General features: G+C 43.6%; 1 protein-coding gene across 4 annotated transcripts in view; it reads right to left on the reverse strand.

Annotated features, from left to right (window-relative positions):
- Window positions 1–5,496: 5,496 nt before the first annotated feature.
- The window catches only part of LOC106580331 (AP-1 complex subunit beta-1), a 44,856-nt gene continuing 35,188 nt past the window's right edge, over window positions 5,497–15,164 (reverse strand). For all 4 annotated transcript variants that reach the window (XM_014161229.3, XM_014161230.3, XM_014161227.3 and 1 more), the window contains 2 exons: window positions 11,393–11,547; window positions 5,497–7,484 (listed from right to left, as the gene is read on the reverse strand). In XM_014161229.3, coding sequence (XP_014016704.1) covers window positions 7,410–7,484; window positions 11,393–11,547 — 230 coding nt within the window. In that variant the 3' untranslated portion in view covers window positions 5,497–7,409. The remainder of the gene's footprint in view (window positions 7,485–11,392; window positions 11,548–15,164) is intronic.

The following is a 15,164-nucleotide window of genomic DNA, read 5'->3' on the forward strand; positions in this document are numbered from 1 at the left end:
TTATAAACCTTTATAAACACACACACACACACACACACACACACACAGTGAGGATGAAGTCATTATCAGTAATCTAGTCCTCTGCAAGCTACACACGGTGTGGAGAGAGATAATGAAACAGTGATCAGCGCTGACTCCGGATCAGCTCATAATTACCACTCCAGCTCCAGCTGCGCTGCTCCGATAACCAGTGTAGTGCTGTTTTTGTAGGTGAGGGAGCGTCATTTATTTTTAAATTAACATCCTCAATCAAAAAGTTGTACCAACAGATGTAGCCTATTATTGAATAGCCTATCATTATAGAATATGCCTAAAATGATTCCTCCAGTTGAATGACCTCAAACACCAAGCTCGACATACCTAATTTCAAAATAGGCCATCATCACTGTCAATTGTGAATGAGGTAGTTTGGCACTCGGTAATGAGTGTTGCAACCGAGGACAGATGATTTTTACGTGATTCACGCTTCAGCACTCGGAGCTTACGTTCTGTGAGCTTGTGTGGCCTACCACTTCGCGGCTGAGCCAACGTTGCTCCTAGACGAACTAACTTGTTGAAAAGGTGACATCCTATGACGGTGCCACATTGACAGTCACTGAGCTCTTCAGTAAGGCCATTCTACTGCCAATGTTTGTCTATGGAGATTGCATGGCTGTGTGCTCGATTTTATACACCTGTTAGCAGTAGCAATTTCAGCATGTAAATCTCGGTGGGGCAAAATAAAAAATAAAAACATATAGATACATGCCAGCAAAGCCACTACACAACAACACTAAGCCATACATTAATGGCACTATAACAGTGAAAAACGGTGCCCACAAACTGTTTGGGCCGACATAAAGCTGTCCCAACAGCAGTCCCAACACCTTACCACTGTTACACGTGGCTATCAGCGGAGCCTTGTCTGGCAGCGAAACAGTTAATTCTGCTTCATATACTGCCTTTTAAACAAACATGGCTGAGATGGCTGACTTGCTTAAACAAATGTGGTTTCTACTGACAATTGAGATGTACACACTATGGCATAAGGGGATGACGAGCAGATAAGAGGCTATCTGTAATTTCGATTAAGACATTAATGAGCGAGCTAGGATGGATGTAGTCAATATAACTATTTGTTTAGTACTTTAGAAATTTACAGTTACAGAACTCAGAACACAATTCTTACTGTATTCTCCCTGTACACCAAGTCAGAACTGTAGGATAAATAAAGGGGGCATATAAACAGACAATGAAAGCTCTTACAATATTCGATGATGACATTTCTCTAAAACAGGCTATAGGCTACAAGTGCACCACCAAGTCAGAACAGTTTGCTAAATTATGAGGGGGAAAGGGACAAAATTATTAGGGTGAGGCACGTGGGCTAGTAACAGCTTACTACACAACATACACTAATATTACTTTCTTAGCTACAGTATACATATCTCCCTGGCATATTACAATTTATACAGCAGCATACAATACATTTTTGGACTCACCTTATGGATTGCCTCTTATCCGCTCGTCGTCCCCTTATGCCATAGTTTGTACATCTCAATTGTCAGTATAAACCACATGTTTAAGCAAGACAGCCATGTTTGTTTAAAAGGCAGTATATGAGGCAGAATTAACTGTTTCGCTGCCAGACAAGCCTCTGCTGATAGCCAGGTGTAGCAGTGGTAAGATGTTGGGACTCTGCTGTTGGGACAGCTTTATGTCGGCCCTAACAGTTTGTGGGCACCGTTTGTCACCGTTATAGTCCAGTTAATGTATGGCTTAGTGTTGTTTTGTGTAGTGGCTTTGCTGGCATGCATCTAAAAAAAAAATTGGGGGAGTTTGCCCCACCAAGATTTACATGCTAAAATCGCCACTGGAAAGGAGAACAGCACCCGGTTTGTTTGTGTAGCATCTGAATGCAAGAGCAAATTGTTTTTGCATCGTAGAGGACCGAAATTGTTTTAGGTTGTGGCACTCAAGTGAGTGTGACTCATTGTGGAAATAGGCACTAGGAAAGGGACATCGATGTTGCTCGGGTGTTCACTAGCAATTTTACCTCTATTGCATGTTTCCATTTCCTGCAGGTACCCATTCTCCTGCATGTCCCCTCTCCCTTGCATGTTTTCCCTTTCTTATCCAAGACATCCTGCATGCCAGCCTCCCTTTATGTTTCATTCATGACTCTAATGGCCTTGGGGATGTAAAGGACTTGTTAATTGTAAGGACTGTAAAATAATGTTGTGCTTTTGGAATTGTTCCCATTCTGACTCTTTATGTCATAGACTATATGCTCGTTGAATGTAGGAATTGCAGTTGTAAAAGCTAGTAATTGTTGTTATATGCATTAGTTGTTTCACATTTTGTAATTCCAGTTGGATTTTGATGAAAGTAGTCCTGAAATGAATGTTGTATAATGTTATGGTTATGATAGAGATTTAAATGTGTCTTCATTTTCAGATTTGAATGAGAATGTATTCCCCTATGATTATTCTTTCAATAATGTTATTGTTTTATTATATCACTTGGTCTTTCCTTATATGTAATACTGAATGCTATTTGTTTTGGTGCAGATATGTTTGATCACAAAAAATTCCATCGGTCACTAAAACATTGTAACCAATTCACAGTAAAAGGTAGTTAGTTATATGCTGATTTTAGATGATCAATCTTTACAAAACAAGGAAGAGTCAATATCCTCCAAGCTTTTCTCTATCATTCTTTAGAAAGTTTTGTAAATGACAGTTGTTTGGGAGAAAAGCATTGATTTTCATATTAGACACATTGTCACGTGTTTTTCTTGACTGATTACTTTTTTGATTGATGTGGTGCTATTGTATGTCATATCATTTGAAAGAGTTGTTTTTCAGCTTTTAAAATATGTACCATGTTTTCATATAAGGTTTAACACCAGCAAATGATTGTAATTTATGCACACAGAGGTCATGATCCAGTAAAAAATGTTAAATTCCCACCAGGCAGGAAAGGGTTATTAATGACAGGGTTATTTGTCATTATGAAGCATTTAACATTGAACTTAAACCCTGCATGAATCATGGATCTTGGAGGTCTGGGAAAATGTACTGTAAGTGTAACTATGCGTACATAAAGTTTTGCCTTGAAAACAGTTATCATGGGGAGACAAATCCACAATAATGTAGGCCTATGCCATTGCAAAATCTAATGCTTCTAACCAAACGTTAAAACCTCTAACTGAAAGAGTCACCTTATAGTCAGTCCTGTCATTCAAGTATAGCCAGCCTACTTGTTGGATAGATTGGATGCGTATCGGTGTCCTGCTGTAGGGTAGTTGTCTACTGATTGTCGACTATCATCATCTGATCCATGAAAGCAAACAAATTACCCAAAAAATGATAAAGCTAAATAAATGGTCTACTTCTTCTGCCCAGGATGGCACGGAGAACACCAGTACCTGGGCGCACCTGAAAAACAACGCAATGAGCGCTCTAAACAAATGATTGACTAAAGCAAACAATGATAAATCAACGAATAAATCAAATGAATTTGGAATGAAGGCTATTTTTAATCAAGGACAAATTGCAAACAAATGGCAAAAATGAGGACGTACAAAGGAAAGTCTATACATACAGGAGCTCAGCAGAGGCCGAAATTCAGCACTGCTGAGTGGACAGCACCGCCACAGAAATACATGGTTTAAACCACGATGTCAAACTCATTCCAAGGAGGGCTGAGTGTGCAGGTTTTCATTCCTACCTTGTACTTGATTGATGAATTAAGGTCCCTAACTAGTAAGGAAATCTCCTCACCTGGTTGTCTAGGTCTTAATTGAAAGGACAAACCAAAAACCAGCAGACAGTAGGCCCTCCATGGAATGAGTTTGACACCCCTGGTTTAAGCCATGCAGAGAGGTGGGGGCGTTTGTTTCATTTGGAAGCTTTCATTTTCATATTTACCACTACATTTCAAACAAATAGAGAATGCTTCAATTAGCATTATTTAGAAACCCTCCTAAAAGCAACAAAAATCTAACGTCTCATTCAGGGGAGCCAAGCCCCCCCCGGCACCCCTGTAATTCACACCTTGCTCCACAGGTTGTTCCATGTACTGTAGTAGCCTATGCTGTGTATGGTGCTGAGGAATATTCATTTAAGTTCTTCAACCCACTGCTGGTAACAAGATTTGGGCTCCAGTCAACAAACCAACCACAAAATTGAGCAGTTTAGCTTATCCACCCACCCCAGTCACTCTTGGCAGCTGCTAGATTGAGTGGGTACAGCTCAGAGAATGTAAAGCTTCTATCTACTCTCACTTCAAAACCTCACCATCTTCTTACTCCCAGTCTGTCATAGGGATAAATAAAGCACTGAGCTCCAGATAAACCTTGGATTTCACCCTGGACTCATGGAGAAAGAAGGTGTGAGGACAGAGAGAGAGGAGCAGGGATGATGGGAGAGGAGAGCAGGTGTGAGAAAGGATGAGGGTAGAGGAGAACAGGGATGAGGGTAGAGGGGGAAGGGAACATCAAATTAGTATGCAAAGCTGTTTTTTAAGGCTGCCCAACAATACTGTAAAAAATATGACAGCTGAGTGAACTGAGTGTGGACAGCCCTATACCTTCCCGAGGTCCTTGTAAAGATAACTGAAGATATGCCTATAATACACAACATGAACCCATTTGTTAAGATGGAATCTGTATGTACATATTACACAAAAGGACAAAAAATGATTTAAAACAACTTCTGATCATCTTCCCTACTTCAGAGACTTATAAACAAGACATGTTCTCCCTGTCCATCAAGCAGTGTCTGCATAGGTGGCCAAGTGTGGAAGAGTCACTTATCAGATTGTAAATTCTACTAGTACAATACTAACCAGTGTTGCGATTGGCTTAGTCCTTTATATTACTTTGTATATATATTATAATGTAAGATCTCAGTGTACAAAACATTGGCAACACCTTCCTAATATTGAATTGCACCCTCCTTTGCCCTCAGAACAGCCTCAATTCGTTGGGGCATGGACTCTGCAAGGTGTCGAAAGCTTTCCACAGAGATGCTGGCCCATGTTGACGCCAATGCTTCCCACAAGCTGGCTGGATGTCCTTTGGGTAGTGGACCATTCTTGATAAACATGGGAAACTGTTGAGCGTGAAAAACCCAGCAGCGTTGCAGTTCTTGACACACTCAAACCATTGCACCTGGCACCTACTACCATACTCCGTTCAAAGGCATTTAAACCTTTTGTCTTGCCCATTCACCTTCTTAGTTGCACACATACACAATCCATGTCCCAAGGCTTAAAAATCATTCTTTAACCCCTCAATCTACACTGATTGAAGTGGATTTAACAGGTGACATCAATAATGGATCATAGCTTTCACCTGGATTCCCTTGATCAGTCTGTCATGGAACGAGCAGGTGTTCCTAATGTTTTGTACACTCAGTGTATATCTTATGGAATCCTTATTGGACGGAACTAAACGTGGTATACCATTCTTAATTGATGATTCAAGTCAATTCAGAAAATGCACTTGAGGCATTTGTGAATATATCAGATTTTTAATAGTTCTGTTTCAAACGATGTACACACAAACGGTCAGTCAAAAAAACATCAGATTTCTCCTTCACCTGCTATTTTACAACTTCATCACATACACACTAGTCAGTTTTCACCACACACAGACGAAGTAAATCCACTCATCGCCAAGTAGTGAAAGTGTGAGCGTGCTTACTGTGGAGATGTTCCAGAGGGTTCTGATTCAATGACTCAAAAGTTTAAATATCCAATTCATTTTCCAAAGAGACTAGGTAAAACAGAATGGTGACGTTGAGTTGGTCAGATTTTCTTCATACAAAAGACTTCATGATGTGTGCTACCTCTACAGTTAGTTTCCTATACAGATAAAGTATAGAACATACAGGTGGTTTGAAGCCTCTATGACAGGTGGCAGAGGTACTTGACCAACTAAGAGAGGAGGAGAAAGCAACAACCTGGCAGGGAGCCCAAGCAGCCCTGATTAACAGACAGCACACAGCAGAAACAACATCCACGGCCCTCGCCCGCCTGCATGCCCAGAGTTAAAACTTCAATTACACTGCAAACACAAACCTGGGAATACATAACGGATTTACTTTAAAGAAGAAAAGGGGCAAAGAATTAGGGAAAGAAAAGGTATTGTATGTAGTTGTAAGGCATATATTGCTGAGTTTTCACAGGCAGCCCAATTCTGATCTATTTGGCAATAATTGGTCTTTTGACGAATCAGGTCAGATCTTTCGCCAATAATTGGGCAAAATATCAGAATTGGGCTGCCTGTGTAAATGTAGCCTTAGATGTTGCTCCAACCCTCTCTAATAACAAATAGCACACAGGTACCCCAACACACAAATGCGCACACACACACACGGGAGAGAGACCTGCTCCAAGAGACAGCAGAGATTGAGTACAACAACAACAAGCCCAATGGGCACATCAAGAGCAAACAACAAACTGAACACGTGACATGGTGTGTTCCAAAACATTTAGCGTCTCTTAGTAGCTGGGACATCACATCCCTTTAAAATAAAAAGGAGGAAAGTGTTTGTGAGAGATAAACAGTGAAGACATTGAGAGGGGGGGCTGAGGGGTGAGAAGTGACAGAACAGGAACACAGCAGGTGCTTCACAGCCCCGAGATATGGGGAAACAATGTGTCTGTACCGCCACATTTTAATGTGGCGCACCAAAAGGTATGCTGACAGTAGAGATTTAACTGCTGATTACACACACTAAATATAGGTACTAATTTGCAGAGACGCGAGGTGAGATAATCGTGAAAAGAGAAGAGGAGACATCAGGGGGGAGATATGGAGAAACAGTCACAAAGAACAAGAGTCCATCGCATCAGTCTCCTCCAACAGCACTGGCTGAACACCCCTACCAGGTGTGCCCTAGATTAGAGGCTCATGGGAGAAGGGTGGACTGAATCAGATCAGCAAGTGTTGGACTGGAGTTAGGCCATCATGCAAGGGAGATCTGACAGGGTAGTGATCTCTCATTCAAGACCGACTAGACTTGGTGAGTTATGGGAAACAACCTCAACCATGTTCAAGGTGAAGAAGACAAAGGCCATTCCCAACTATTGACGTGAGTGACAGGATTGGTCTATAGAAAGATTTGGGACCATGTGGGCTAGAGACTTCAGCAGTCTTGAAAACAGAGATGGACAGAGTATGAATCAGATAAGGACTTGTAGAGTGGAGGGTTAGTGCTTGACAGAAAGAACAGATAGAAACCAGAGTCCCCAGGGAGGCACACAGACAGAAAGCAGAGTTGGAGATTCTACAAGGAAAGAGTCTTTCAGAAGCCTGTATGTCAGGAGGAGAAGGGGGGTCCAGGAGCTCCCTCCAATCAGGGCCAGTCTCCAATCTCCATGCATCAGGCTGCACCCCCTACTTCAGCCCCGTGAGGGGTTCAGTTCTTCAGCACTGCCTCGTAGCACTGGAACACACACTGGGACACCTCTGGGGCTCTGCACTTCAGAGAGATCTGAGGAGAGAGAAGAGACAGAGTTCGTTACTACATGGTCTGGCTGGGCAAGGAGATGGCAGTCCTTCTGTTAGCAGGTGCTAGGTGTTGAGAGCACCTGGTCAATAAGAACACTAGTTCAGATGTTCAGCCAAAGCAAAACCGTTTCAAAAGCCAGCGTGACATGCTGGAGAACAAACGTCAGGTAGAAACTATTGTTTTACAAAGACATGGACAAGCTAGGTAAGCAGTCAACAATATACAGTACATTTCTATTTAATAACTCAAAATCAACAAAACAGCTGTATCATTTCTTCATAAACAACAAATATAACCTCTCATGTGGAGCAGCTGCTGCCCTCGTCTTTATCTCAGGTGTCAAGTGCTTTGAGAGATGAACTATAGTTCAGTGATCTAAAGCAGAATCACTTTTCCTGGTCATCATTTGACCGAACATCCTTAACAGAGAGAGAGAGAGCCTTTTCAGGGATGAGGAAGCTGTATGGACGGGATGAAGGCTAATTCGCCAGGCCACTTTTTCATACCTTAAAGAAAAGCTCCTTTCGATATGCTAGTCTAGTCAGTTAGTGCAATGCAACTGTAATGGCAGGTCTTAAGCACCGTCTGTTTCATAAGCATGGTAATTATTTCAGCAGCGTCACTGAGTCATGATTGAAGAGAAGAGAGAATCGCTCCCAACCTCCTCTATTCCCACCATTTCAGCAGAGGCATTTTGTTTCATTTTATTTGCGGGGGAGAATTTATTAGCATTATAAATGCTGCCTTTTATTCAATCTTATCAGCTTGGAGCGAAAAAAATATATAAAATGTCTCATTCCTTCTCTCCTTCTGCTTGTGAAGTTGAGAGAGTTGCTGCAGGAACTAATAGAGCTCTTAGAGGCGGTTTCCTTTTCATTAGAGCTCATGCAGGAAAAGCTCAAATTCTGTGTGTAGCCGCGTGTTTGCAGCAGTACTACTGTAGCCGTGTGTTTGAGGTGCCAGGGTGATTGTGTGGCGATTTAGACAGTTCCGGCTGGCTTGTGCTTAGTAGCTCTAATAGCAATTGTCATTAACTGGCCAGAAGCATTTGAAGTCCCATTAGACAGAGGTTCACACCGGGTCCCTCTCTGACCCATGGGACAGGAGATCACACTGCTGTACCATGGTGACAGAGTGTCCCCCAGCACTGCATTGGTACATTCCACAGTGCTGCGCTAGACGAGTGGGAACACAACACAACTCCTCCCTCCAGCGCTGCCGCTGCTCTGTGTTCTGCTGGCTCTTTACTAATGCATAATGGTGCTGGCATGATTAGTCAGAAACACACAACCTAGGCCAAGTTGGAGAAAACAAGGCCTAGCTGGCTGTCATTGGGATCAGCTTATTAAACCAGGTTGTAGAAAAGCTCTGATCAACTAGGTTACATGGTGTGTGGGCATTCTGCTTAAGGCTCTGTAAAATGCTGCTGAATAATCTGCCTGTGAGTCAATATGAGGGTGGAGTGTGGAGGAGAGAGTGAGAATAACGGACAGAGGAGAAAAATAACTAGCTGTAGAGAATAGTGACTGGTAGAAACAGTGCAGGTGGGTGGTGGAAGTGTTTAGGAGTATGGTAGAAGATGTAGGAAGACGCAGAAATCTCAGCATCTTTACACCATATAAGGGTACCGGAGATTGAGCGATGAATGGGGGAAGAAGAAGGAGAGATGAAAGTTGAGTAAATGGAAGGCGTGTATGGTGGCACGGTCATGGCGCTGGCAGTACCAGAGCACCATTCTTCCACAAACCACCGCAATTAGCCACTCTTGGGGAGGGGGGAGTGAACCAGCCCTTGGTCACACTGTTGCCATGGGGATGGGAGGTGAGGGCCCGGTGCTCCACTTCAAAAAGGTAGAGCTAAGAAGCAGAGCATCATGGGATAACTGGGACCAAATAGGTGGGGTGATGGAGGAGCACTGGGGTTAGCAACGTTACGTTAGAACAGACCCAGTTAGTATAGAAGGGTTGGTTGTTTAGCAACCAAACCGACGTGTGCTCAACTATGAGGCAAAACAGACAAGGTTGGCTTAGATTGTTGACATGTAAACTACATTAGTTAGTCTCCAATGTTTATTGAAAAATACATTTGCACAATGAACACTTCTCTCAAATTCATTGTTACAGTTGTTGGTTAGCGAAGTTTTGCCATATTAGCATAGACATGACATCAGTCAAGACACCTCAAAATGGTATCAAGAACAAGACAAAACTAGCTGAAACCAGCCACTTACGACTCCCCACATGGCAGCTTCTTGGCATTATTGTTAGCTATCTGGCCATCCAGAATCACAACACAGACTTTTGCCACAATGAATCACGCGCATCATTTGTGACATTGTCAGTTAGCCAATCTATAGAGTTAGGATGGCATAGTTTCTTAACCGATGTCAGCTTTACTGCCTTTCTACAGGGAGCTGTGGAATCTTCCCACAGGCTGAGTACGATCCACAGTGTTCTTTCTCATGCTAAAAATAACTGCTCAACACAAGCATGTGTCAGGGTGACTTTCACGTGTTGTACTAAGAGAGCATCAGATCCATGCAGCAGCACAGAGAGGTGAGAGTGCATGCTGCACACATGTTGTACTGAGAGAGCATCAGATCCATGCAGCACACGTGAAAAATGTTAGTATCTTCAGTGAGGATCCAGATCTTCTGATGGTAGTCATCTGTAGGGAGGAAGAGAGCCTTAAGGGGTAGTAGGAATAGGAGAAAGCAACAGAAACAGGGCGTATTCTGACAGTCGTTCAGGCTGAGAGGTGTTGAGATAAATATATCTAAAAATAACTCAAAATCCTAGACAAATTAAGAACAGCACAAGTGGAGACAGAAAAACAAGGACAAAAACACATCTACAAAAATACTAACAAGACAAACAGTCAAGGGCTGATCAAACACCTCAGTTGAGTCATTTCACAGACTGAAAACCCTCATTCATCTCCTGAACGAAAATACCAATAGACCAACAAATACAGAGGCATCAACCACTGACAGATGAGTCAAGCTGAACGCACAATGAACTGTGGAGGAATTACATTTAAAATGCTAAATTTGAGAGAGAGAGATGGACTAAAACAGTAGATTGACTGACCGAAATGGACTCATCTGGGCTGGGGAAAGAAGACAGTAAATGCCTGTATAATGAATAAAAACATGATCCTAAAGCACATTGACTAACGAGATGGGCTGAGGAGTCATGTCAAGGTCACTGTTCTGGAATAGTCATGCACAATGTCCTGGGCTACTGCTAATAACCAAGTAAGCAGACAACAGTACACTGACACACAATGCGTGACAAAAGAAACAATACACACACACACCCCCCCAGGTGAAATATTCTTAGCCAGCAGGGTTGGTGATGACTCAAACTCACCCATATGTACACACACACACACACACACACACACACACACACACACACACACACACTCCAGATCATCCCCATTCCCTCCTCACACTCCAGATCGTCCCCACCCCCCATCCCGTCCCCACACTCCATCCCGTCCCCACACTCCATCCCGTCCCCACACTCCATCCCATCCCCACACTCCATCCCATCCCCACACTCTATTCCATCCCCACACTCCAAATCATCCCCATCTCTATTCAATCCCCACACTCCAGATCATCCCCATCTCTATTCCATCCCCACACTCCAGATCATCCCCCACACTCCAGATCATCCCCACACTCCAGATCATCCCCATCTCTATTCATCCCCATCTCTATTCATCCCCACACTCCAGATCATCCCCATCTCTATTCATCCCCACTCCATCCCTACACTCCGCTCTGCTGTCACTGAAGTGATTCTTACCCACCCCTCTTTCCTACATTTCTCTCTCCTTTAATAAAAAGTTGTTCTCCGTCCCTCCCCTGTCCCTGTGCTCACCGTGTAGTTGGGGTTTCCAGCCTGCACCTTCAGTTCAGCCAGCACCCAGATCCCATTGGACAGTTTGATGGACATGTAAAGCATATCCTGGCCCTCCACCGTGCGCTTGGCTATGGTGAAGATGTTACTGCCCTGCAGCTTGCTGCTGGCTGCATCTGTTTAGGGGGATAAGAGAATAACCCTCAAACACAATCTGTGTCACTTCTTAAACTTGAAATACAGTTCACATTTTAAAACGTTACATTGTCAGTGACTTCAGAAAGTTCAAATCCCTTGACTATTTCCACATTTTGTTACTATACAGCCTTATTCTAAAATGTATTAAACATATATTTTTTGCAATCTACACAAAATACCCATAATGACAAAGCAAACACAGGTTTAGAAATGCGCACATTAAAAATAAAAACAGAAATACATTATTTACATACGTAATCAGACCCTTTGCTATGAGACTGGAAATTGAGCTTAGGTACATCTGTTTCCATTGATCATCCTTGAGAAGTATCTACAACTTGGGAGTTCACCTGTGGTAAATTCAATTGACTGGACATTCTATTTATTTCACCTTTACTTAACCAGGTAGGCCAGTTGAGAACAAGTTCTCATTTTCAACTGCGACCTGGCCAAGATAAAGCAAAGCAGTGCGACACAAACAGAGTTACACATGGGATAAACAAACGTACAGTCAATAACAATAGAAAAATCTATATACAGTGTGTGCAAATGTAGTAAGATAAGGGAGGTAAGGCAATAAATAGGCCATAGTGGCGAAATAATTACAATTAAGCAATTTAACACTGGAGTGATAGATGTGCAGAAGCTTAACGTGCAAGTAGAGATACTGGGGTGCAAAGGAGCAAAAATAATAATAATAATAATATGGGGATGAGGTAGTTGGGTGGGCTATTTACAGATGGGCTATGTACAGGTGCAATGATCGGTAAGCTGCTCTGACAGCTGATGCTTAAAGTTAGTGAGGGAGATAAGACTCCAGCTTCAGTGATTTCTGCAATTCGTTCCCTTCATTGGCGGCAGAGAACTGGAAGGAAAGGCGGCCAAAGGAGGAGCTGCATTTAGTTGTACTTGCATTTAAGAGCAGTTAGAGGTCACGGAAGGAGTGTTGTATGGCATTGAAGCTCGTCTGGAGGTTTGTTAACACAGTGTCCAAAGAAGGGCCAGATGTATACAGAACGGTTTCGTCTGGGTAGAGGTGGAGCAGAGAATCACCAGCAGCAAAAGTGACATTTATGTATACAGAGAAAAGAGCTGGCCCGAGAATGGCACTCCCATAGAGACTGCCAGAGGTCCGGACAACAGGCCCTCCGATTTGACACACTGAACTCTATCAGAGAAGTAGTTGGTGAACCAGGTGAGGCAGTCATTTGAGAAACCAAGGCTGTTGAGTCTGCAGTGAATGACAGAGTTGAAAGCCTTGGCCAGGTCGATGAAGATGGCTGCACAGTACTGTCTTTTATCGATGGCGGTTATGATATAGTTTAGGACCTTGAGCGTGACTGAGGTGCACCCATGACCAGCTCGGAAACCAGATTGCATAGCGGAGAAGGTACGGTGAGATTCGAAATGGTCGGTGATCTGTTTGTTAATTTGGCTATCGAAGACCTTAGAAAGGCAGGGTAGGATAGATATAGGTCTAACAGTTTGGGTCTAGTGTCTCAGATGACCGCGGAAGCTTTCCCATCTTTAGGGATCTCAGATGATATGAAAGAGAGGTTGAACAGGCTAGTAATAGGGGTTGCAACAATTGTGGCAGATAATTTTAGAAAAAGAGGGTCCAGATTGTCTAGCCCTGCCGATTTGTAGGGGTCCAGATTTTGCAGCTCTTTCAGAACATCAGCTATCTGGATTTGGGTGAAGGCGAAATGGGGGAGGCGTGGGCAAGTTGCTGTGGGGGGAGGGGGGGGGGGGGGTACAGGGCTGTTGACCGCGGTAGGGGCAGCCAGGTGGAAAGCATGGCCAGCCGTAGAAAAATGCTTATTGAAATTCTCAATTATCGTAGATTTATTGGTGGTGACAGTGTTTCCTAGCCTCAGAGCAGTGGGCAGCTGGGAGGAGGGTGCTCTTATTCTCCATGGACTTTACAGTGTCCCAGAACATTTTGGAGTTTGTGCTACAGGATGCAAATTTCTGTTTGAAAAAGCTAGCCTTTGCTTTCCTAACTGCCTGTGTATATTGGTTCCTAACCCCCTGAAAAGTTGCATATCGCGGGGGTCATTCAATGCGAATGCTGTACACCACAGGATGTTTTTGTGCTGGTCAAAGGCAGTCCGGTCTAGAGTGAACCAAGGGCTATATCTGTTGTTAGTTCTACATTTTTTTGAATGGGGCATGCTTATTTAAGATGGTGAGGAAAGCACTTTTAAAGAATAACCAGGCATCCTCTACTGACGGAATGAGTTCAATATCCTTCCAGGATACCCGGGCCAGGTCGATTAGAAAGGCCTGCTCGCTGAAGTGTTTTAGGGAGCGTTTGACAGTGATGAGGGCTGGTCGTATGACCACGGACCCATTACGGACGCAGGCAATGAGGTAGTGATCGCTGAGATCCTGGTTGAAGACAGCAGATGTGTATTTAGAGGGCAGGTTGGTCAGGATGATATCCAAGCGGGTGCCCATGGTTACGGATTTAGGGTTGTACCTGGTAGGTTCTGTGATAATTTGTGTGAGATTGAGGGCATCTAGCTTAGATTGTAGGATGGCCGGGGTGTTAAGCATATCCCAGTTTAGGTCACCTATCAGTACAAACTCTGAAGATAAAATGGGGGGGCAATTAATTCACATATGGTGTCCAGGGCACAGCGGGGGTCTATAACAAGTGGCAATCGTGAGAGACTTCTTTCTGGAAAAGTGGATTTTTAAAAGTAGAAGCGCGAACTGTTTGGGCACAGACCATGACCGAACTCTACAGGCTAACCACCCCCTTTGGCAGTTCTAACTTGGCGGAAAATGTTGTGGTTGGACATTTCAGAATTTTTGGTGGCCTTCCTAAGCCAGGATTCAGACATGGCTAGGACATCAGGGTTGGCAGAGTGTGCTAAAGCAGTGAATAAAACAAACTGGAGGAAGCTTCTGATGTTAACATGCATGAAACCAAGGCTTTTACGGTTACAGAAGTCAACAAAAGATAACGCCTGGGGAATAGGAGTGGAACTGGGGGCTACAGGGCCTGGGTTAACCTCTACATCACCAGAGGAGGAGTAGGACAAGGGTACGGCTAAAGGCTATAAGAACTGGTCATCTAGTGCGTTGGGGAGAGAGAATAAAGGGAGCAGATTTCTGGCCGTGGTAGAATAGATTCAAGGCGTAATGTACAGAGAAGGGTATGGTAGGATGTGAGTACAGTGGAGGTAAACCTAGGCGTTGAGTGACGATGAGAGAGGTTTCGTCTGAGGCACCAGTTAAGCCAAGTGAGGTCTCCGCATGTGTGTGGGGTGGGACAAAAGAGCTATCTAAAAGGCATTTTGAGCTGGACTGAGGGCTCTACAGTGAAATAAAATGTTAAGAACTAGCCGAGACAGCATATTGACAGAGAGGGGCATAAAGCAAATCACAGGTGTTGATCAGGAGAGCTAAGACAATGGGTAAATGCCGATGAATGGGCAGAGCGGGTCAGTTAGGTACATAGAGGACCGGAGTTTGAGGCTTGGGCCGACAGATAAACAAAATTAGGTACCGTGTTATTGAAACAGTCCAGGGGGCATCAGCTGTGTAGCCGAGTGATCATTGGGTCAAAAGAGCAGCAATAGTTTGT

Source organism: Salmo salar, chromosome 20 (genome assembly GCF_965601325.2).
Source record: "Salmo salar chromosome 20, fSalSal1, whole genome shotgun sequence".
NCBI lineage: Eukaryota > Metazoa > Chordata > Actinopteri > Salmoniformes > Salmonidae > Salmo > Salmo salar.